General features: G+C 36.4%; 1 protein-coding gene across 1 annotated transcript in view; it reads left to right on the top strand.

The window, feature by feature from the left end:
- The window catches only part of WDR36 (WD repeat domain 36), a 40,567-nt gene extending 21,844 nt beyond the window's left edge, over positions 1 to 18,723 (top strand). The window contains exons 16-23 of the mRNA XM_079788457.1: positions 1,116 to 1,195; positions 8,014 to 8,121; positions 9,538 to 9,635; positions 10,014 to 10,159; positions 12,858 to 12,977; positions 13,165 to 13,246; positions 14,358 to 14,545; positions 15,686 to 18,723. Of these exons, the coding sequence (XP_079644583.1) occupies positions 1,116 to 1,195; positions 8,014 to 8,121; positions 9,538 to 9,635; positions 10,014 to 10,159; positions 12,858 to 12,977; positions 13,165 to 13,246; positions 14,358 to 14,545; positions 15,686 to 15,838 (975 nt within the window). The 3' untranslated portion in view covers positions 15,839 to 18,723. The remainder of the gene's footprint in view (positions 1 to 1,115; positions 1,196 to 8,013; positions 8,122 to 9,537; positions 9,636 to 10,013; positions 10,160 to 12,857; positions 12,978 to 13,164; positions 13,247 to 14,357; positions 14,546 to 15,685) is intronic.
- Positions 18,724 to 24,034: the final 5,311 nt, after the last annotated feature.

Raw genomic sequence — 24,034 nt, 5'->3', positions numbered from 1 at the left:
TCCTGTTTTTGTTTTTTTCCTTCTCACATTTTCAGCTTGTGTGTCTGGAGTTTCTAGTACTCAGTATTAAATTACTCCTCTTAAATTAAATCTATGAGGTTTACTTATCAGATCATTTTCCCCGTCCTCTAATAGCTTGTTCTATTCTGTAAATTGATCTCTCTGTACCTTAAGTTTTGAGTTTCCACAATATTACTGCAGCCCTGATGAACAAATTAGAGTTCAATTATCCAAATATCATGTGCTAATATGGATAGTCATGATCCCTGTGATGTGCTTAGACTTCTGGATGAATACAATCTACTGCCATTATAAACCCTAAAGTTTTCCTTTTGGGCCTTCTTCCACATCTGATGTGATTTAAGCCTCAAAACACTTGCTACAGGCAAGGAGATAGCTATTATTACTCATTTTTACTGATAGAAAAGCTATACCTCGTTATGAGTAGTTTATAGTGTAAATTTATTTTGAAACTCTTTTTGCAGATTTAAGTTATATTTTGGAAATCAAACATGATTAATGAAGAAAAGATTTTTAACTGAAACTATAAGTAAAAGTATAATGACTTTTTTAGTAACGTTAATATTTTAAGATAATTTGCATTCAAAATTAGGTTTATTCTTAGAAAGCTAGTCTAATATATAGACTCTTTTTAAGAAAATGTAGTTTTTTGTTGCTTCACAGATACATTGTAATCAAATTAGGTAACAAAATATTTCTACTAGTAATTGAATGCTCTCAGAACAGCAGCTTTATATTTTAAAATGATTTGTAGTTAAACACAGTTTGTTAATTGTCTATAAATATAGGAGATTCTGGAGTAAATATTTAATTTTTACTGTTAATTTTCAAAAGTTTTTATAATTCCTGTAAAAGCCTAATCCTTATCTATATCCAAATCAGTGGTATATAAGAAATGGTTTCTTTTATATAAAATAAGGTAGTCTAAATTTTACTCAAACTTAGTTTTTCATGTAGTCTGCATCTTTTAATTTATTGCATTCTTTAAACTGTTAAAAATTCAGGCACAAACATTACAAACATACGTATACATGTATACACGCACACACACACAGATTATGTATGTACTCTTCTTTATTTTTTTTAACTTAAAGGCTTTCAGTCCTGATGGTCGTTGGTTAATAAGTGCTTCAATGGATTGCTCTATCAGAACTTGGGACCTTCCTTCTGGGTGGTGAGTTTATTTTTAAATCCCTAACCTCTATCAGAAAATTTCTCAATCATTTTACCTGTAATTAATGGATTATGTGCTTTTAAAAATATGACTCAAACTTTTATTTTGTATGTTTTTTTGTTCATACTGAATTTAGTTAAAAGGTCAAAAACCTTAACTTTCCTTGATGTATGTTATATATTCTGTCTCTAACATAATTCTTGAAGGAAGACATTTTAGATACCTTCAAGAATGAAAAGATTTGGATAAAACCCAGTAGGGTTCAGAAATCTATCTGATAGACTTAGAGTGCTTTGTTGTTGTTAAAAATTATATAGGAATAGCCCTGGTCTTTGTGGCTCAGTTGGTTGAGCATTGTCCCATGCACCGAAGGGTCGCAGGTTTGATTCCAGGAACATACCCAGGTTTGGGTTCAATTCCTGGTTGCGGTACATAGAGGAGGCAACAGATCAATGTTTCTCTCTCTCACTCCCTCCTCTCTCTCAAAAAATCAATAAAAAAATACTCTTAAAAATTATATAGGAATAGATGCAGTTTAAAATCATATTAACATAGAATTGCTTAGGAAGGAGTGATGGGAATAGCAAATTATCTAATTAACAAGAATATACCATAAGGAAAGACATTGGTGAGAAAGAAGATGGTACTTTTTAATCTTCTGAAATATTTCTAAATTACTAAGCTCTGTCCAATTCTACTTACTTTTTTTTTTTCTGAGGAATTAGATAAGCTCATACTTGAAAGCACTTTGACCTTTAGAAAGGAAAAACCCTGATGTAATCATTTCCTTTCAAGCTTGCTATAGGAATGAGGCACAACTATTTATCCAGCATAGGCACCTGATTTGGAATATGTGCAACAAAAGAGTGTTACTAATTAGTCCATCTCTAATAACTAGGAACTTATGTCCACACATGTTTCTCTTTTTCATTTAAAATAGAGTAAAGCAAAATTTAGTTACTGGGCTGTGTCCTCTAACTTCAAAAAGTTCACCTAAAGTTGGTATTTCCTTACTTTAAAAAAAAGGCATCATTAGAAATATTAGTTTAGGACTTCTGCTATTTTTCTAAAAATGAACATTGTAATTTGAATTGCTTTAATTACAGTAGGAAAGGTGTACAAGTAATAGAGTTGACATGTGCCCTTGTCATTTCCTTTTTAGTAGTTTTAGTTCACATTTAGATGGGAGAGATAGCTTAATGTTCAGTAGTGCTAAATTGGCAAAATATTTTTACAAAGTGGCAAGTTTATCTTTGGAATGGAAAAAATAGGATCTAGAAGCATTTAAACCTATCAGTCTTTGACTCAGCATTAGTCTTTCTGCTAAATCTTTTATTTCAGTAAAAAGTTGTGCAGATTTAAATTTGATAAGTTTTTGATTCTGATATCTTTAGGTGAACACTGGGGCAATTTTAAATGAATATAAAGGCATGAAGTTGGCAGAGACACAAAAACAAGAAATGAGTCACACAGGGATTATTAAAAGAAAATAATTATATCTACACTGATTGAACCAAAGCCTAATTTTAATAAAAACAAAAATAAGTACTACTTTGGCTAAGATTGGAAATGGAGTAAATGAGGAAGCTTGAAAAGCCATGTCACACAACTGTCGCTGTCTAATTACAACTAAATTAGCATTTACCATTAGCTACTAAGCACTTTATATACTTTTATTTTTCATCTTCCCTCGTATTTGAATGGGTGTAGGTACTATTACTGTTATTAGTTCCATTTTACAAATGAGGAAATGGAGGCTCAAAGAGAAGCGACGTGATTTGCCCATGGTAGCATATTTCATAAATTACATTTTGCTGCAATAAGCATTGGAGGAAAAAACATTTCCCAACAGTTTTGCTTTCCACCTTGCTTGGGCTGTGTCATATGTTATTAAGAATGAACTAATTTTCTTGATGTAGAAGATAATAAGGAAGTGAGGATTAATGTTTCATCATGCATCCATATGTAATTGTTGGGGTTTTTGATTCCCCTGTTTTTAAATCATAAGTTGTATAACAATCTTTGGAGATTCCTAGTTCTTTCTTCAGTATGCAGCTTCATCATTTACATAACATGTTAAATATTTAAAGAATGAATATGCTCATTACGTAGTCTGAAAAGTGAAACTATTTATGAGTAAACCTTTGGGTGTGGTAACATACAGGTGTATCTACCTGGAATTGTGCCTATCTAAAACAATTGCATAGGCACTGAACTGTTTCCTGTAAAGTTGTTTTAAAATAGAGAAAGTTTTCTTATTTTGTAGGGTTCTCAGAAGCAGAGTTGAAATTTTTTGTCATTCCCTACCACTATCATCTTTCTTTCTTTTTTTTTCAATCTACTGGACGTTCATGTTGAACTCTTTTGGGGATGAGAAAAGTATAAAATAGCTTTAATAGATTTTTAAAAATATGTTTTTATTGATTTTGGAGAGATTAAAGGAGAGGGAGAAAGATAGAAACATCCTATCTAATAAAGAGGAAATATGCTAATTGACACTCATGTCATCGCAAAGATGGTGGCACCCACAGCCCCAATAAGGAGGGAATATGCTAATTGACTGTCACACCCTCAAAGATGGCGGTGCCCAGTCCCTCAGCCCCGCCGGGGTGGTAGGGACCCAGCTGCTCCACGCACTTGCCTCTGGAGTCCCCCAGTCCCCTCAGCCCTCCAGCTGCCCGGGGCCTGCCCGAGGCGCAGGTAACCAGGGCTGGCCAAGGCTTGCGCTGCTGGCAGTGGCAGCAGCAGAGGTGTGATGGGGGTGCTGCCTTCCCCTGATCGCCAGGTGGCCTACCACCCCTGAAGGCTCCTGGACTGTGAGAGGGGGCAGGCCGGGCTGAGGGACCTCCCCACTCCAGTGCATGAATTTTCATGCACTGGGCCTCTAGTCAATGATAAAAGTGAATCATCGATCCACTGCCTCCTGAATGTCCCCTGCTGGGGATCAAGCCTACAACCCAGGCATGTGCCTTGACCAGGAATCGAACTGTGACCTCTTGGTTCATGGGTCAATGCTCAACCACTGAGTCATATAAGTTGTGCAGCTTTAGTAGAATTTTGCATTTTGTTCTGTCTCATTGCTGTTTTCTGAGGAGCATTGCATGAGAATAATTGGAATAGAATATTATATTGCATTTCTCCCTGAGGCAAAACCATCCCTTTCTTCTACTCATTAAAGATTTTTGTGTAAGGTGATTCCATTACTTTGGAAATTGATCATCTACACACTGTCTGCATTTGTTCAGGATATAACCCAGGGGTGAGGAACTTCCGGCCTGTGGGCTATATAAGGCCCTCGAAATCATTTGGTTTGGCCCTGGCAAGGCATTACGAGTGAGTTAATTAAATGTTTAACCAAATATAGCAGGCTAATTTTTAAGTTGACAATATTGTTTGACCCCCAAATGATGTTATAAATGTCCAAATGGCTCTTGGCAGAAAATAGGTGTCCCACCCCTGATAGAACCAGAAATGACTTTTAGTATACAGGGCTCTGTGCTTGAAAAGCTGATTTCTTACAGTGAGGATTTTATTAATGTTCTCTCAAAAAGTATATACCTTATCTGGGACTTTTCATTCTGTGATCTTGGCAGGGACTATATAGTAGTTAAGTCTGGGATTAAGCCTGCACACTTATGCTTTATGAATTAATATGGCCATGTAAAATATGCTTTGTATGTGGAAATCATCTTCCTCAATTTGATGCTTTACATAACGGAAGGTCTGTCTACCCCCACACAACAGCTGTGGAATCAAGTTGCACAATGAATTTGACAAAATAATTATAATATTATATAAAATAAATTTGCTCAAGCAGTAGATTTTAGATTCTCTTTTTAGCAGACATGTTAGGACGTTTCACCCCTCACATAGTTAAGTTAATGCACAAATATTGATCAAGACAAGAAATGGTAAGATCTGAAACTGCTGTGTTTAGGATTAATTTTCATCTATATACATTGGAGTAATGTTTCTGCTCTGGGTTGTTTGGGTTAGATAACATAAATAATTTAACAGTCTTTGGTATATAATAAATGTTTACCAAAGTTTTATTTTTCCCAATTCTCTTGATTCTCAAGAGAAGGCATTCTTGTGAGCTTCCAGAGTAAGTTTGAGCAGAAATCAGATGGGTTATTATTCACCTTTTTCCCCATAAATAAGAATTAAAAAACAGTCATTGTCCTAAGCACACTTTGGTGTGTGTTTCCAGTGTTCCTAATTTTAAGGAACATTATTTAAGTTGTACAGTATTAATTACACTCTGAACAAATTGAGAGTGTAATTAATTTTTTTTTAATTAATCCTCACCTGAGAGTATTTTCTCATTGATTTTTAGAGAGAGTGGAAGAGAGGGGGAGAGACAGAGAGAAACATCAATGTGAGAGAGACACATTGATTGGTTGCCTCCCACCTGCAGCCAAACCACAGCTGTGGATCATGCCTACAACCTAGGTATGTGCCCTTGATTGGAATTGAACCCAGGACTGACCCTTCAGTCCATGGGCCGATGCTCTATCTACTGAGCAAAACTGGCTGGGCGAGAGATTTTATTTTGGACAAGTCACTTAATGTCTCCACTGGAGAGACTTCATTCATGTCTGCGCTGCTCGTGAATCACCAGTGTAGACATTCCCAGCATGTAAATGTGCTGTTGAGCTGCTTATTATACTTTAGTTTCAGCAGTGGTTTTACTGATTTTATAGTGATTAAGAGTACAGACTGCTTATGTGACATTCTTGGCTCAATTTTCTACCTTGAGCAAGTTTTTAAATCTTACTGGGCCTCATTTTCTGATCTATATATATAATCTATATATATATATATATATACTAGAGGCCCAGTGCATGATTGAATCATGCACGTGTAGGGTCCCCTACACACTTTTCCGGCTCGGCGGAGGCTTCTGAAAGGCCTGGTGCCGGAGCAGACAGGCACCCAGCTCCCCCGCTTTTGATAGTCTGCGGCGGGACGTGAGCTCGCTGCCCCAGAGGCCCCTTCTGTTCCGAAGCACAGCCATGGTGCAGACGCTGGCCCAATCAGCTACCTCGGTCACCCCGAGTCCTGCCCCCTGCGCCTCCCGCTGGCCCAATCGCGGGCATAGTGGAGTGATGGTAATTTACATATTACCATTTTATTATGTAGGATAAGGTAATGTGCAAAATAGCTGGGAGTCATGACCGGCTCAGGAGGAGGCTGCATCACCACCACTCAGGCCGAGCTGTGCGCTGAGAGGCGACTGCATGCTGCCCCCAGCCCCAGCAGACACACACCAGGGGAGGGGAGCAGGGTGTGGCTCTGAGTGGCCACGGTGTGGCTCGGAGCATGCCCCCGGTGGGTGGCGGCAGCCGCCTGAGTGAAGCAGCCCAGGTCCTGGGTGCTGGAGGGAAGCCGGTGCCGGCAGCCAGGGAAGGAAGGCCTATTCTTGCACAAATCTTCATGCATCGGGCATCTAGTTTATATAATAAAGACAGATCTGCCTCATAGGGTAGTGAGGATTCAGTTAGCAGACTCAAAGGCTCAGGATACTTCCTAGCATAGAATACTAAAAAAAAATTGTTAACTATTGTTATTATTTTTCTTGTAATGATGTTTTATTTAATGTAGATTCTGAACTTCAGTCATTTTCTTGTGCCTTCCCATGGATAATGTACTGCCTTCAGTGAATAAAATAGTTTTTAAAATATCTGATTAAAACAGTATATTTTCTCTTAAAGTACACAAAGTATTCACACCCTTAGCCAACCTAAGAAGCTTCCTTTGCAGATCTTTCTCTTTGCTCATTAAATTCACTCATGTCACTTCCTGCTATCACCATCCTAGTTCAGATCTTTAATGCTGTTAGATGACTGCTAGCACAATTTCACTCTTCTTCCTGTTCAAATATACTCTACATTCTGATGGCAGATTTTTTTATGAAAGTGAAGATTACATTACTGTCTGCTCACAAGCCTTCAGTAACCTTTCATTGATTAAAATAAAAACAAACTTAGGTGTTTTGTATTCAAGAGCCTGTATGTAGCCTTATGCTTATGTACCAAACTGCACTCCTCACTAAACCCAGTTGTGTTTTCCTTCGCCTTGCCCTCCACACTTCCCTCGGCCAGGATACGCGTTCTCTGCCATCAACATCCATTGAATCGTATCCATTTGGAAGGCTCATCTCCAACACTGTGTTTTCTGAGAAGCCTACACTGAGCCTCTTACCTGGGGGTGATCACTCCCCCTTCTTCCCCAACTTTTCAACCCCTCCAATTTTTCAAGCTGTGAGACTAGTTTTTATACACTGCTTTATGGTTATGGTCTGTAGACTGAATTCTTTCATATGTTTCATGTATAGTGTGGTTACCTATTTGAAAAACAGACTTGCTTGAGTTTTTTTCATTACTGTTTTCTTTTTCTTATAGTCATTTTATTTTATTTATAATATTTATAGTCATTTTATTTTAATTTCTTCTGTTGCCTAAGCCTTTTATTATTTTCATTGGGATAATAAAAGTACAAGAGAGTACTGATAATTAGATTTATTTAAATGTGTGACATCTTCAGAAATGTTCCCAAGTCAGTCTACCAAAATGGCATTCCAGAAACTTTCTCTGGCTAACTGATCAATTTGATATTCCGGGTCATTCTCATTAAGAGAGGTTATTTTCACATAGTAACATTACTGACAAAGCTCTTTGTTATTGATGCCTTTCTGGTATTGGTGATTATTAAAAAACAAAAATGAAACTTTTCTGTATTATCTCATATTATTTTAACAAAAATAAATTTGTGAATTAAATGTTTTGGTAGAGTTTAACATCTTGATCCTTTTATAGCCTTATAGACAGCTTTCTGTTGGACTCAGCTCCTCTCAATGTTACTATGTCCCCTACCGGAGACTTTCTGGCCACTTCCCATGTGGACCACCTTGGAATTTATCTGTGGTGAGTTCATTCATATAGTTCTGTTTGGGGTAAGGAGGAGAAGGAAGATGATATTGTCAGACAACCATAGTTGCTAACATCACCTTTTTTTTTTATAATTTATAAAATGGAAATGTCACATTGTTGACAGAGGGTTAATTTACCATAAGTTTATGGCTGATTCAGCATCTGCTTGATAATTTAGAAACCTTTGTTCAACCACACAATTGATTTTTATCTGTTATCTTATTTAGCTTTTATTTTGCAGAAAAGACATGTAAATTTTAAAATGTTAGAAAAATGGGAGTCCCTAGCCAGGTCCTAGCCCTCCTGCTACTACCCCAATACTGCTTTATAACCTTAGTGAGTCACCTGTAAACTTCGACTACTTTATCTATAAGGTATTGTTTGGGAAAGGTGCTTGCTAAGATCGTTCTAGTTGCATAACTCTTCACACCCAACTCCATTGTGATGAAAATGTAAGAGGTCAAGGTAAATGGTCCATCATCTGGGCCGAGAAAAAAGTGTTGGGTATTTCCTAAGGTCAGATGTCTATGTCTTTTAACTGTTATTAATTATTGAGGAAGAGAAAAAAACTTACCTTTTTTTTCTAATTACAAAATTTTCTAATTAAATTTTTATGACACAAAAGTAAATTCAGTTTGCAATTGAAATACACTCTGGCCACCTTAATAAGCAAAATGGAGTATCTCCTGGAATCTGTGAAGCTTGAACAATCAAGATAAGAGGAAAATAGTAGCTATGGGACCTTAGCAGCTATGTAGTATCACTATTAATATAGCTCAGAACCTGATTTCCCCAACTTTTATTTTTCATTCTAAATTCATTATGTATGGAAAACAGAATCTGATTAACTCACTTTGGGATTGGAAGCTACATCTTGATTAGTCATTCAAGGTCATGGTACAGGGTCAAGGTAGCAGAAACATGGCCACTTAGAGGGCCATTCTAGGGAAGGAGAAATCCATGACTGTTTACCATCTCAAGAATCTGATTATCTTACTCTGGGTCTGACTTAACTCTCTGAGTCTGTCTTTCCTTCAGTTAGGTATTATTTCCTTAACTGAAGGTTGGCAATTATCAAAACAATATAAGGATATGGAGATTATGTTACTTTATAAAAGTACTACCTAGTACTGATCTCTCAAATATTTTTGTGTACTACATTAATAATGTTTATGTACAGCTTTCTTGTGGTAACATCTATGACATGAATCAAGACATTTTCAAATTATTACTATTTTATTTATCTTTGAGGTTGTTTTTAAGTTGTACGTGATTGGAATCTGTAGCCAAATTCAAAATTGTAGAGTAATTGAAGTTTTTTTGTTTGTTTTTTAGACCAGTAATTAAAGTTTTTCCCAAAAAACCTATATTTATAAGTTTTAAAATATGGCTTATGTTTTTATTTCCCAGGTCCAATATTTCCCTGTATTCAGTTGTTTCATTACGGCCACTTCCCACAGATTATGTTCCTTCAGTAGTGATGCTTCCTGGAACTTGTCAAACCGAAGGTAATCACAAAATAGTAATTTTTTGAAGTGTAATATCATAAACCTAACATGGGGGTATTGCTACTGAAGGCAAAGTTTAATCTATTCAATCGAAGTATTATTTAACTGATATGAAATATTTTGAATGACTTCATAAATTTTTACAAAAATGTGATTGATAAGATTATCCTGTGGTATTAGGGAGAAGTGTTTTAGGTCTTGTGATGGGAATTATAGTTAATAATGAGAAGATGAAAAAATTAAATAAGAGTTTAACAAATCTACATTGAGTAAATGTGTTACGAAATACTAATGGATTTGGTCTGAATTAAATTTCTTTTACGTGATAAAAATATTATTCTGTATTAATTTTTTTTTACCCCCAATTTTTGTTTTCAGATGTAGAATTATCAGAAGAAACCATAGAACCAAGTGATGAAATGATAGAGTATGAATCCCCAGAACAGTTGAATGAGCAGTTGGTGACTCTATCCCTCCTTCCTGAATCACGGTGGAAAAACCTTCTTAATCTTGATGTTATTAAGGTATTCACCCCTAAAGACACATTCCAGAAGCATTTTCTTTAGTAGAAATAGCTTCCCCTACTTTGAGAGCTTTAGGAGGAACAATTAATACCTAAGAGCATGCCATTTATTTGAATCCTGTTTAATCTAAGTGTGATTATCCAGAATTCTCTTTATATATATTAATTTTGAGAGCATTCAGCAGACCTTTGGATACAGCAGAAGTACAGCCTACAACTGCAGAGCTATTAGAAATTTGATGTTTTTAATCCCGTCTCTATACTACTTTTTTAACTTCTAAAACAAGAAAAAAATATTGCCACCACGTGTGATATCTGTCTATCACTAGTCATTTGGAAATAAAAAGACTTTCAGTAGTCTTTTTAAAATTAAGCTTCAACTACCATTTATTATTCTATATGCTACTCTGCCAACTATAAGAAGATGTTTAGAGCTTGCTGTGTTGGATCCAGGCATGTAAGTTAATAAGAACTAGGTACTAGGTAATGTCCTGTGACAGTGCCAGTGAAAAAAACCTGGTCCCTTTGTATTTGAGGAAATTATAATTTTACATGAAAAACAGATAATATATTAGTGTTTTTCAAAGCATGTTTCATGATCCTCATTTGTGAGTAGTGAAAACAATTGAGAGGAATAGACTAGAGTAGAAAATTTTAGAGGCCATCCTGTGATAATGCTAAGCATTGATTATGAAGCTTGGTTTGGTAAGATATACACATGCATTCACTAGAGGTCATATGTATGCAAGTCATATTGTGGGCTGGCCATAAAAAATGTGTGTAAGGACATCGATAACTATGACAAAGTAGTAAGTATTTTTGTAACTAATAACTTAGTAGCCAACAGATTTGAGTGTCTTGGGTAAGGAAAGTTTTCACATGTTAATTTCCTTAAAGCTTTTGCCCAATCTGTCAGCTAAAGGTAGTGCTCCATGGACTAGCTTTAAAAACGACGCATGAGCCCTAACTGGTTTGGCTCAATGGATAGAGCATTGGCCTGTGGACTCAAGGGTCCCAGGTTTGATTTCTGTCGGGGGCATGTACCTTGGTTGCGGGCACATGCCCAGTGGGGAGTGTGCAGGAAGCAGCTGATCGATGTCTCTCTCTCATTGATGTTTCTGGCTCTCTGTCTTTCTCCCTTCCTCTCTGTAAAAAAATCAATAAAATATATTTAAAAATAAATAAATAAAAAATAAAAGTAACTTGAAAAAAAACGATGCATGAAAAAGTGCAAATAGTAGATGAGTGAAGGGAGCAATCAGTAATGCCCAATTAATAAGCTAAGTTTTTGGACTACTCTGTTCCTTGCTAAGACATAGTTTGTTCTGCGTAAAAACTTAAATAGAAACCTGAGTGAGTGATTTTATAAGAGAAGTGCTCACTTCCAATATTTTTATATCCTACTGAATGAAAAATGTTACAATTTTATATTTGTTTTGTGGCAATTTTCCTACTTTTGGTTTTCCGTAGGAGATAGATAATCTTCAGAGCGCTGTGGTGCTCCTCCAAAGCCTTTTTTTTTTACTTACAGTTCTTGGACTGTCTCCCTTGTCACTCTGTAGCAGTGAGTTAGAAGTGAAACTGTGACTCTTACTCCTCTACCATCTCAAAGAAGGGCTGTACTTACCCTGTAATTTAGCAGTACTTTATTCTGTTTTCAGGTAGTAACTTTCTTTTATTCCATTCCTCTTTAAGGCCACCAATATCCCTAGTTTTCTCAAAAAGCAAATCTCCCTAAGGTTACAGAGCTCCTGGAATGGCAGAGGAATAGTGCGAGGTAAAATTGTGAGACCCCTCTATCAGGCAGTTTACCATACAAAGGCTCTTCATCAAATGCTCTTGAGATAGTGATGTGTAGCGTGTTGTCATCAAAACTAAATTCTGTTGGTGGGAAATCCGATAGTGATTTTCCTGATTGAATTTTACTAACACTTGAAACATTTTATAAACAGGCTAATAGTATTCTCTTGCTTCTTAAAAAACACAGATTGCTAAGGAAAAATAAAAAATTTCAACAACGTAGAAGAATTAGGGATAAGCTTCACAAAAATATTACACCTAATTACTTCTAAAGGCTCTGGGCTCTAGGAAAATATTGAGAATTTGTAAATTTTGCTTTCTAGCCCATTTTGATAAAAAGATTATATTTTAATATTAAAGAATTTCAGAAGTGTTTATTATTTCTTCACCTAAATATTCATGTTTCAGGAAAATGAGGTGTGTTTGTCCTAGGGCAGTGGTCTGCAAACTCATTAGTCAACAGAGCCAAATATCAACAGTACAACGATTGAAATTTCTTTTGAGAGCCGAAAACCGACTTCTGCGCATGGGCCACAACGTTTCAGTCGCACTGTCCGTGCGCGCCCGCACGTGGTCTTTTGTGGAAGAGCCACACTCAAGGGGCCAAAGATCCACGTGTGGCTCGCGAGCTGCAGTTTGTCGACCACTGTCCTAGGGCTTCTCCTGAACCCTGTCATTTCTCTTCTGCCTTATTAGCAGGGGTTCTGGAGATTTGCATTGGGAAACCCACTTTAAAGATATCTGTGATATTGATTGATGGGATTTTATTTTAACATTCTAATTGAAAAATTTTCATTCCTTTTTGGATTTTTTAAAAAATTTCTTGAGAATTAAATATTAGTAACTGTTAGCCAGATGATTACTTGCTTTTGTCTTTTTATTTTTTTCTCTTTAATCAGAAAAAGAATAAACCAAAGGAACCTCCCAAAGTACCCAAGTCAGCACCATTTTTTATACCAACAGTTCCTGGCCTTGTACCCAGATATGCTGTGCCTGAGCAAAATAATGACCCACAGCAGGTAAAAACCAAATTGGAGCATTCTAAGAATATGGGGCGGAGGAGTGTTTGTATTATACAGTTGTAGTTTTTTTTTACCAACACCCAGTTTTATGCACATAGAGTAAATTAATGATAGCTTTTAATTACAGACTATATATATTTTTGTTACACTTGTGTTTTTTGAATAATGTGTATTTATTTTTAAGTCTAAAGTGGTAAATCTTGGAATTCTGGCTCAAAAATCAGATTTCTTCTTGAAACTTGAAGAAGGACTCGTGAATAATAAATGTAAGTTAAATTATAAAATATTTACCAAGTATCTTTAGCTTATTTTACTTTCTATGAAAAGAAATTGAGTGAAATACTAACAGTTTTCTCAGTAGCTAAAAGAAGATAGTAAGAATTAAAAGGGTTGAAACTTGGGTTTTATTCTGAAGGAACTTTAGCTTTTCTACTGTTATATTAAACTAGAGGCCCGATGCATGAAATTCGTGCAAGAATAGGCCTTCCTTCCCCCAGCTGCCGGCACCGGCTTTCCTCTCATACCTGGGACCCAGGCTGGCTTCTCTCCGGCCATCGGCAGGCACCCGGGACCCAGGCTGGCTTCCCTCCAGCCCCGGCTTCATCCAGAAGGACATCTGGTCTATTTAGCATATTACCCTTTTATTATTATAGATGAGTGACACTAAACTAAGATGATATTAATATTAGAATAGTCTTTTGAAAATCTTCACACTTTTTACATGGGAAATTAGATTTTTTCTAATGCTTTTGTTTTTATTTTCAAATTTTGTTTTTGTTTTTATTTACAAAAACAGTTTGCCATACAGTTTGGGAATGTAACAGGCTTTTGTCTTCAATGATTTTACATATTCCCAAATTATCTCCTCAAAAGATAATTTTAAAATTTATTGAGTTTGTTAATAGTAGACTTATCTTTTTGAAAGCTATAGTCTGTAGCTAGTAATGATAAACAGTAAGAGCTGTAAGCAATTACAAAATCACAATCACTCTCTTATTTGATTTATCCTCTTGTCTGTTCCAAATCCTTTTGTTTTTGTACTAAAATCACTTGAGTCTACATTTGCAAAGTCAAAGAATGGTACTGATGACTAAAGAATAGCAAGCTCATAAAAGAGTTTTATTTTAGGGGTGGGAGACAAAGAAGGGAAGCACTAGTGTAGTTTAGTGTTTTTACTACTTTTTGTATTGCTCTCATTATTTGTACTGGTTTTATTTAACTTGGTTTATTCTACTACTTAACAGAAAAAAATTAACCCACAGAAAGAATTTCCTGTGCAATTTATGTGTATGTTGCTTGGGGTATGAATTGGAAAATCTAGTTTCCTAAGTGAACTGATGTAGGTAATAACTGGATTCTTTTTAAAACTTAATACAGATGATGCTGCTCTTAACCTTCTGAAAGAATTGGGTCCATCGGGAATTGAAACAGAGCTGCGGAGCTTGTCTCCTGAATGTGGCGGGTCTGTAGAAGTTATGCAGAGTTTCTTAAAGATGATCGGAATGATGTTGGATCGAAAGCGTGATTTTGAGTTAGCGCAGGCCTACCTTGCATTGTTTCTAAAGGTAAGTCTAATGTAACACAGAGCTTCCCAGCTTGCCTTCCTCTGAAGCAGTGTTTTCTCATTGCGCTTTCTGCAAAGATGGAAATGTTCGATGCCTGTGCTGTCCAGCATGGCAGCCATTTGTCTGTCACATGCGGCTACTGAGCACTTCAATGTGGCTGATGTGACTGAGAAACAGAACTTTTCATTTTATGGCAATTTAATTAAATTTAAACAGTCACCTGTGCCTCATGACTACCATACTGGGCAGTTGGACTACACAGCTTGGTAGTTTTTAATTTAATTATTTATTTATTTAAATTTTTTACTCAGAAGAATTTTGACTCAGCTGTGAATTTTCTATGACATCTATTAACTTTTTAAGTAGTTACATTTTGGTTGTCTTTCTGTGATCATGAAGAGAAAGTCAGGTTTTATATTCATTTTTTGCTTTGTCTTTTTCTATGCTAAGGTAAAAATATTTTCTTTTGGTTGAAGGAGTTTCAAGTGATTTGGCAATAACAGAGTTGCTATCATGACTAATATAATGGAGCACTCATGTTAATTTCAGTAGTATGGATTGAAGGAGGTAGATTAATGCTGATTTTCAATGATAGCAGATATGATTCTTCATCAATATATAATATCTTTTCACTTGATATGATTATTTAAAATTATTTATAAAGTAGATACTTAGTTGGTAGTATGTGGTATGAAAAAAAATAGAAATGCCACTAATTGTTTCTATATCCTTTCCCAAATTTATCAAAAAAAGAAAAAGTTACTTAAATCTTTAGAAAACAAAATAAAGAGCCCATCTGCGTGTATTACCAGTGGGTTACAATTGAAGGAGAAACTTAAAGAAGCACGGAAAAAGGATTTAGTGTAAGAACTATGCCCTTGCTTCTGGGTCTATTTGAGGACTATTCTTAGTGGAGGGGAATGAGGACCACTTCACTTCTGCTAAGGGTGTGACAGTACATAAAGGAACTCAAACTAAGAAAAGTTTGATAGAGTAGAGGGGTATGGGAGATGGTAACAAATCAGCAATTAAGAAAAAAATAATCAGAATGGTGTCTTCTGACATTCCTTAGTAAAAACGTTGAGTCCAGAATAAACAAAATTTAATTTTCTTAAATGTTCAACTTTTTTTTTTCTACAGTTACACCTTAAAATGCTTCCTTCAGAGCCAAAACTTCTAGAAGAAATGACACAGGTGTCATCCCAGGTGGAAGAAAACTGGATTCATTTGCAATCACTCTTCAATCAGAGCATGTGCATTTTAAATTATATTAAAAGTGCTTTGTTACAATAAAAATAAATTTGTGACTTTTATAAACTGAAGACTTTTATATATATTTTTTAAATATATTTTATTGATTTTTTACAGAGAGGAAGAGAGAGGGATAGAGAGTTAGAAACATCGATGAGAGAGAAACATCGATCAGCTGCCTCTTGCACACCCCCTGCTGGGGATGTGCCCGGAACCAAGGTACATGCCCTTGACCGGAATCGAACCTGGGACCCTTGAGTCCGCAGGCCGATGCTCTACCCACTGAGCCAAACCGGTTTTGGCTGAAGACTTTTATATTAACCCTTTGCACTCGCTTGCTTTTTTCTCGATTCCTTTATTGTACTCGGGATTTAATTTTTTAAATACCCCAGATTTTACAAAGCGCAGCAGTAGAATAAAAAACTGGAGTTTCTTTTCATACAAACTTATTTATTTGGATTTTTTTTATATTTCAAATTATTGATACATTCAAAGAGTATAAAAAGAGCTGCTACCGATGCTAACCGTGTCGAGTCAGACTCGACATCTGAGTGCAAAAGGTTAAATGGGTTCAGTTTAACTCCTATTTTGTTTTCCAAGTTTCATTGTAAGAGAAAATAAATGCTAGTAGCATTACTGACTGGTCAGTCATTTTCCACTTAAAAGATAAATACTTTCTTGAAATAAAATTATACCAGCCTTTCATTTTAAAAACTTAAAAGAATCTACTCAAATAATTTATTTTCTGAGCCTCTTCACATTAGTTACTTAGGTATGACTTTTTAAAAAATTGTACTCACAAGCTCGTTTTTTTTTAATATTTGTAGCATATAAGAGATTCTGGATATTTCATGTAAAATGTTGCTAAATCATGTTGAATATAAAACTGATCTATAATCCTATATAATAAAAAGCTAATATGCAAATTGACCAAACAGTGGGACTACCGGTCGCTATGATGCGCACTGACCACCAGGGGGCAGACGCTTAATACAGGAGCTGCCCCCTGGTGGTCAGTGCACTCCCACAGGGGGAGCGCCGCTCGGCCAGAAGCCGGGCTCATGGTTGGCGGGCGCAGGGGTGATGGCAAGAGCCTCTCCCACCTCTGCCACAGTGCTAAGGAGCAGCAAGCCTAGCAGTAAAGGAGCAGTGAGCAAGGGGGCAGTAAGGAGTGAGGGGTCTCAGACTGCCAAAGGGATGTCTGACTGAGGGATTAGCAGGGGAGCAGGCCTAAGTCATCGGTTGGACATCCCCTGAGGGCTCCCAGACTGTGAGAGGGCGCAGGCCAGGCTGAGGAATGTCCCCTCCAAGTTCACAAATTTCATGCACGGCCTCTAGTACAGATATAAAAGCACCTTTATGATATGAAGTAAAAAGGTGTTTTTCCTTTATTGGTGGCCTTTGCTGAACATGGGGATCATTGATCTTAGAGCTGGGAGGCTGTCAGACATTAGTGCAGCCCTCTTGTAATCAGAGGAGGAATCTGCTAATGTCAGCTTGCAACCTCAGTGTCAGAGCCAGGAGTTCTAACACTGCCCTAGTGCTCTCACCTATGTAACCTTTCTAAATGTTCTCTTAGGAATGTGAGAGGCACTTTAACTTGACAAATTGCTGTAGGAGACAGTTGAACAGATACCTAGGATAGATGAGGGAAATTCCAAATTCCATTGAAGATATCCTTCAAAGGTTTTTCTTTACTGATGACCTCTTTATTTAGCAAGAAACTGCTGACTCAATTTTTCTCTCATCACCATTGTGAAACCAGATAGCTCTGGCAATTCCTCCTTTCTCACCATTATTTTCCTTTCATGGTTCAAAACTGTAACAATATGTAAATTAAAAATAAGCAATTCTTAAAACACAGTGCTCTAAAAACAATTTTTAGCCCTAGCTGGTTTGGCTCAGTGGATAGAGTTTTGGTATGTGGACTGAAGGGTCCCAGGTTCAGTTCTGCAAGGGCACATGCCTAGTGGGGGGCGTGCAGGAAGCTGCCAATCAATGGTTCTCTCTCATCATTGATGTTTCTATCACTCTTCCCTTCCTCTCTGAAATAAAAATATTTTAAAAAGTAAGAAAAAAATAAGTAAAAGCAATTTTTAGTTTATATACTTAAAAGTAGTGTAATTCACAAAATTCACCTGGTTGTATTTGAATGCCAATATAATTCTCATTAGGGTAAGAAGGTTTTACAGAATAATCTCCAGAAGGAACAGTCCTCATAAGGAGTTGTCAGTGATAACATATCAAGCATATAGTTTAAATATATAAGGTAGAATTAGTAAACTGCTAAAGAAATAAGCCAATCTGATTTTATGGTTTTGTTTTTCTTTTAGAAGTGTCTATAAACTTACAGCCACTGATCAAAATATTAATAATGACTTAAGTTCTAACTTTAGAAACTGTATTTCCCTCTGGCCCAATACTATATTATAAAGTTGTGGCAAAATTCCAAAATATAAGCATGTACCATGTGAAAATTATAAATGACTGAAACAAAATAAGAGCTCTAAACTGAAATTGCATTGCTCTTATAAATCTTGAATTTTTTTTTTCTCTTCAAATGAGAATACAGAAGTTGAGTGTTTTTATTTGAGATATTGTTTTATTCAGACAGTATTACATCCTCATTTTTAGGTACTCTAGAATCTTTCCTGTGTGTTTGCCATCAGGGAAGGGAGAAAGAAGGGAATACAAAGTATAATTTGTGTGTATATTTTTTCTGAAAATGCATGTCTTTGCATACTGCTTTTCCTTTAAAATTTAAATTACAAATGTATTATATGGCATTTGACTTGTAAAAACATCAGAGACAGTTCTATATTTTTACATTGACCTTCAATCTCAATACCCTCCCTAGAAGTTTGTTGACTTTCCATCTATACCCTTTTTTATACCTTTTCTATGAATGTATATAGATGTTATATATAGCCACATGAAATAAAATGTGTGTAATTCTTGTTTTTTACATAAATATATGTATATCATTTAGCAACTTTTCTACTTGGTATCTTTCATTTCATTATAATCCTACCTCTTTTGTATAGTAGTCCACAATCTATATAGCCTATAATGGAAACTTAGGTTAGATTTCTTTTCCTTTTTTTCTAATAATAGTGCTGAAAGAATATCATCCTGTATTATTCTCTCTGCATATAAGATTTGTCTGGGTACATACACACAATGAAATACTACTCGGCCATAACAAAAAGGAATCTTACTTTTTATGACAGCATGGATCGACCTAGAGGGTATTATCCTAAGTGAAATAAGTCAGATAGAGGAAGACAAAAACCGTATGATTTTACTTACATGTGAAATCTACAGAACAAACTAAAATAGAAACAGGCTCAGATACAGAGAACATACAGAGGGGAAGGTGCTTGGGGGTCTCAATGAAAACGGTGAAGGGCTTAAGTACAAATTGGTAGTTACAGAAATGTAAATTACAGCATAGAGAATATACTTAATAACTATGTATGGGGCCAGATGAGTACTTGAGATAGGGGGACCACTTTGTACACAATTGTCTAATCACTGCTGTACACATGAAACTAATACAGAATAATATTGAACATAAACTGTAATCTATAATAAAAGCATAATATGCTAATTAGACCGGATGTCCTTCCAGACAGCCGGGGCTGTGAGGGAAGCCCGGGTCCCAGGTGCCAGAGGGAAGCTGGTGCCTGCAGTCAGGGGAAGAAAGGCCTACTCTTGCATGAATTTCGTGCATCAGGCCTCTAGTTGAAAAATAAAAAGTAAAAAGATTTCTCTGTAGTATATGCTTAGCTTTTGAATGGCTGGGCCAGAACTAGGCAGTTTTAAAGAGAGATACTTCAGTTGGCTTCTAAAATGACTGTTAACAATTTATAGTTTCTCCTCAGCAATGAATGAGTACCTGCTCCCCATATCATTAAGGATATTAGATAATTTTAAGTTTTTTTATTAATCTAATGGGTGAAAACTTATTTTTATTGTTTTAATGTAAAAATTTCTGATGAAGTGAGAATGAGCATCTTTACTATGTTTATTTTAGAGCATTCTTCTATTTCTCATGTGAATTATCTTTTACACTGCTGATTTTTCTACTGAATGATTTGTCTTTTCATCTCATGGGTTTGTTAGGAGTTCTTCACATAATTTAGATAGTCTTTGATGTCTGTTAGTAGTGTTGGTCTCAGTTGGTTACTTGTCTTTAACTTATGGCATCATTTTTGTAGATGTTTCATATTTATATATAGTCAAATTGATAAATAATTCTTATGGCATTTCAAAATACAAAGCATATTCTGTATTTTCTAAGACATTATTTTTGCACCTAGTTCTTCATCTGGAATTGAATTTTGTGAAGAGTGTAAGATACATTAAAAGCATTTCTTCTGTAAGAGCTACTTTTATTCAAAAGTCCAAAATCTATTTTCCAAAGTCCATTTTTCCTTTACTCACTGATTTGAAATCAGTGTTGTTATGTGCTAAATTCTTTAATTGATAGCTCTAATAAATAATATATTGCTTTTATTATAATTTTCTGGTATGTTTATAGATTTGGTTGGGGAGAAAGCCTAATGATTTTTAGAAATTTCTTGGCTATTGGTGAGCATGTTTTGAAGTTTTTATTTTGGTTGCACTAAAATTATAGCAGAAGTTTCAGTGTATTCTTAGAAAATCTAAGAAAATCCCACCTTCTGAAATTGTAAGACTTCATTTCCTATTCAGTATTGGTTTTTCATTTAATTGTTTTGTTAGAATTGCTTCAGTTATGATCTGGCATATAATGTTGAATAATAGCAGTGCTTAGCAGAAATTTTTGACTAATTTCAGTGGAAATGCTTTTAATGTTCTACCATTAAGGATAATGTATGCTCTAAATTTCTGGTAGATACCTTTTGTTAAGTTCTATTGTATTAGTAGTTTGGTACTTTTTAAACTAGAGGTAAATATAGAATTTATCAAGAGATTTTTCAGCCATAGCCGGTTTGGCTCAGTGGATAGAGCATCAGCTGCTCATGGTTTTGATTCCAGTTGCAGGCTCAATTCCTAGCCCCATTAAGGGCGCATGTGGGAGGCAACCAATCAATGTGTCTCTCACATCGATATTTCTCTCTATATCTCTCCCCCTCCCTTCCACTCTCAAAATCAATAGAAAAATATCCTCGGGTGAGGATTAACAACAAAAAATACATCAGTGTCTGCAAAGTCCAGGGATAAAAATTGGCTTTACCTACTGCTAGATCTAGGGGTTACTTGGGAATCAGTTTCTCCATCTCCCCCTTTTGCTTTCCTCATTATTGGGTAAATGCTCAGTCAAGATGTCTCCTCATTCCTTGATTCTTCAGATACTTATTGAGGATACTGTTTGCCAGAATTTCATTTGTGCTGTGAGATGTACTTGATTAAAACTTGAGGCAATTCAACTGCCAGCAGCTCTGAATTTATATATTCCCCCTAAACTAATTAGGAAGTGATTATCTTTAAAAATATATATTTTTTATTGATTTCAGAGTAGACGGGAGAGAGAGAGAGGGAAGCATCAATGATGAGATAGAATCATTGATTGGCTGCCTCCTGCACGCCCCCCGACTAGGGATTGAGCCTGCAACCCAGGTATGTGCCCTTGACCAGGAATCGAACTGTGACCTCCTGGTTCATGGGTTGACACTCAACCACTGAGCCAGATGGTTCTCAGGCAGAAAGTGATTATCTTTTTTAAAATCCTGAAATAGAATCTTATGAGCCTACTTAAACTTTGAGCCATAGTGGAGGGGTATGGTAACATATTTAGGCAGAGGGAGAGGCTTGCGGCAGCTCAGTTTTCCATGACTGCATAATGTTGGGAGAGCTCTGGAAGTTTCCACCGGCTTCCTTAGGGCAACAAGGGAGGGAGCTGAGATATAATGCCAACAGGCTGGCTGTGGAGCCGCTGTGGCAGAGGGAGCCATGACCCTAGGGTGGCAGCAACACCCTAGCCTGGGGCCCAGTTGGAGCGCTGAGACAAGGCATAGGATGGTGGTGGGTGGAAGGAGGGTGAGGGAATGATCTGGCAAGACAGAAGGCTTCTCTTTATCAGCATGGCATCTTGGAAAGAAAAAAGGAGTGGACTGAACTGCTGAGAGGAAAGAAACAGGCTTAGTTGAAAATTTGGATATAAATTTTCACTAATATTCAAAAGAGTCTAAACTAAAGTGAAAGAGACTGAGAAACTATTTGGTAATTTTGCACCCCTCTCCTCCAAATCCAGCTGTTAGAGGGCTTGTGATGAAATATAATCAGTTATATCAAGTAATAAATTCTGTAGGGATTTTCTCTTGTCTACTGAAAATTTCTACTGAATTTCTACTTCCAATTATGCTAATTTCCAATTTCAGCTGAATTCTACTAAATGTCCCTAAGGAGTTATATAAAATTTTCAAGTTTTAATTTCCAGTTTTTAAAAAATCTCCATGTGTTATATCCACAGCCATATAGATAATGATTTAATAAGACTCGCTGAAAAAAAGTAAGAATGGCATAAATCCTAATAATTAGCTATATCACTTATTTGTTGTGGCCAGGAATTTCAAATCAGCATTTTTTTTTTGCTACCATTTAAAATTTTCCACTATTTGACTAAATTTTAGTCTTTACAACTTCTTCATTTTGGGCCCTTTTTCCCACTTGAACGTTCCAATCTGACCTCTGTCCCATAACTGGTTCCTCTTTCCTCACTCCTGACCACACCCTGCTTTCTAGAGTAGTCTCTAAGAAGTTGACTGATTCATTTAATCAAAGACGAGGTACCTATACTGTCTCAGATGCTGTTTTATGCTCTTGAAATATAGCAGAAAACAAAACGTGCAAGGATTCCTGGTCCTTGTGGAGTTTAATTTTAGCAAATCATTCTTTTATATTTCTCCCCTGGCCTCTTTGTTCTTCTTTAGACAAAGATGGAAGAGAAACTGTTTCTAAGCCTTCACACTTTCCAAAAAAGGGATTGCCAGGTGTTTCTCATTGTTTTTCAGTGTGGAGTACATGTGCATGTGTGCATGCGTGTGTGAGTGTGTATATGTGTATGCCTGCAGACAGAAGGTCTCAAGTAGCTTCTAAATGTACACATATCTGCATGGAAGAAAGTACAGTATGACAAAAAGCCTGCATGCTGTTTTACTGCCATTCTTGTTTTAACAAAGAATTTTATTACAGCATAGAAATCAATACATATGAAGAGATAAAATGAGAAAAAAACAATCCTACTCTTTTATCTCTGAGGGCACCACCTCTTGCATTCTCTGGAGGAAATGGGTTGGTACTAGATGGTCATATTTGGGGAAGCAAAAGCAAGGAATTGGCCTTTCGGTGTTTGTTAGACATAGCTTAGGGAGCTGAGGGACACTCCCCAGGGGGCTGAGTGCCCGTGTTAGCTGTTGGCACAGTGAACAGTCTAACCCAATGGGAAAGTGACAGCAAGGGACATGCTGAGTTGTTTATGCCTGTGGCTGTGGTGATGAAGGGAAGTGAAGGGCAATGCACAACCATGAACTGTAATGGGTGAGGAAATGCCAGGTGTATATGGGAACCCATGTGCCTCTCTCCACCCACCCCATTCCCTTTCCTCAGTGTTTCATTCAGTATCCTTGCATAGGTTCCACAAGACGTTGGAGATATTAATGCTAATGAGACAAGGTGCCTGACTGTCAACTCCAGGTGAGCTATGCAGGAGGAAAGGCAGAACAGCATGGAGAAGAGGACGACTATCTTGGATCTTGAAAGAGCGGTGGGGGAAGGGGGTATACAGAAAGACAGAATTCAGAAACCAAGGGGAAATGAAAAAGGCAGTAGGAAGGCAGGGGCGGCTAACTGCATGCTAGTTATTAACTCTGGGAATGTGTGGGTCCATGACCTAAGTGCAAAGGAAACAAACTTTTCTGCATTATTGCATGGTAAATTTCTTTTTAATTACACAAAATAGGATAAACTATTGATTCTGGGCCTTGATATATTCTAGTACATCCCAATACTTTTTGTATTGAGTTGTTTTTTATCCTATTTTACTTTATTTTTTACTCTTCCTTAGGTTTTAAAATAAAATTTATATATACTTACAAATAAATTTATATATAAACCACCATCCATATGTACATACACCTGTATGTACATATATCCTATGTGGTTGGCCAGAATGTCACTTCTGGAAGACCACCCCTGAAAGTTACAACTGTATTTATTGCCCGGGTCACTGACCCTTCCCAGCAACCTCTAGGT

The sequence above is a fragment of the Cnephaeus nilssonii genome, assembly GCF_951640355.1.
Source record: "Cnephaeus nilssonii genome assembly, chromosome: 2".
In the NCBI taxonomy this organism is placed as follows: domain Eukaryota; kingdom Metazoa; phylum Chordata; class Mammalia; order Chiroptera; family Vespertilionidae; genus Cnephaeus; species Cnephaeus nilssonii.
The sequence above is the reverse complement of the archived record's forward strand: the minus strand, read 5'-3'. Positions and strand labels throughout refer to the sequence as shown.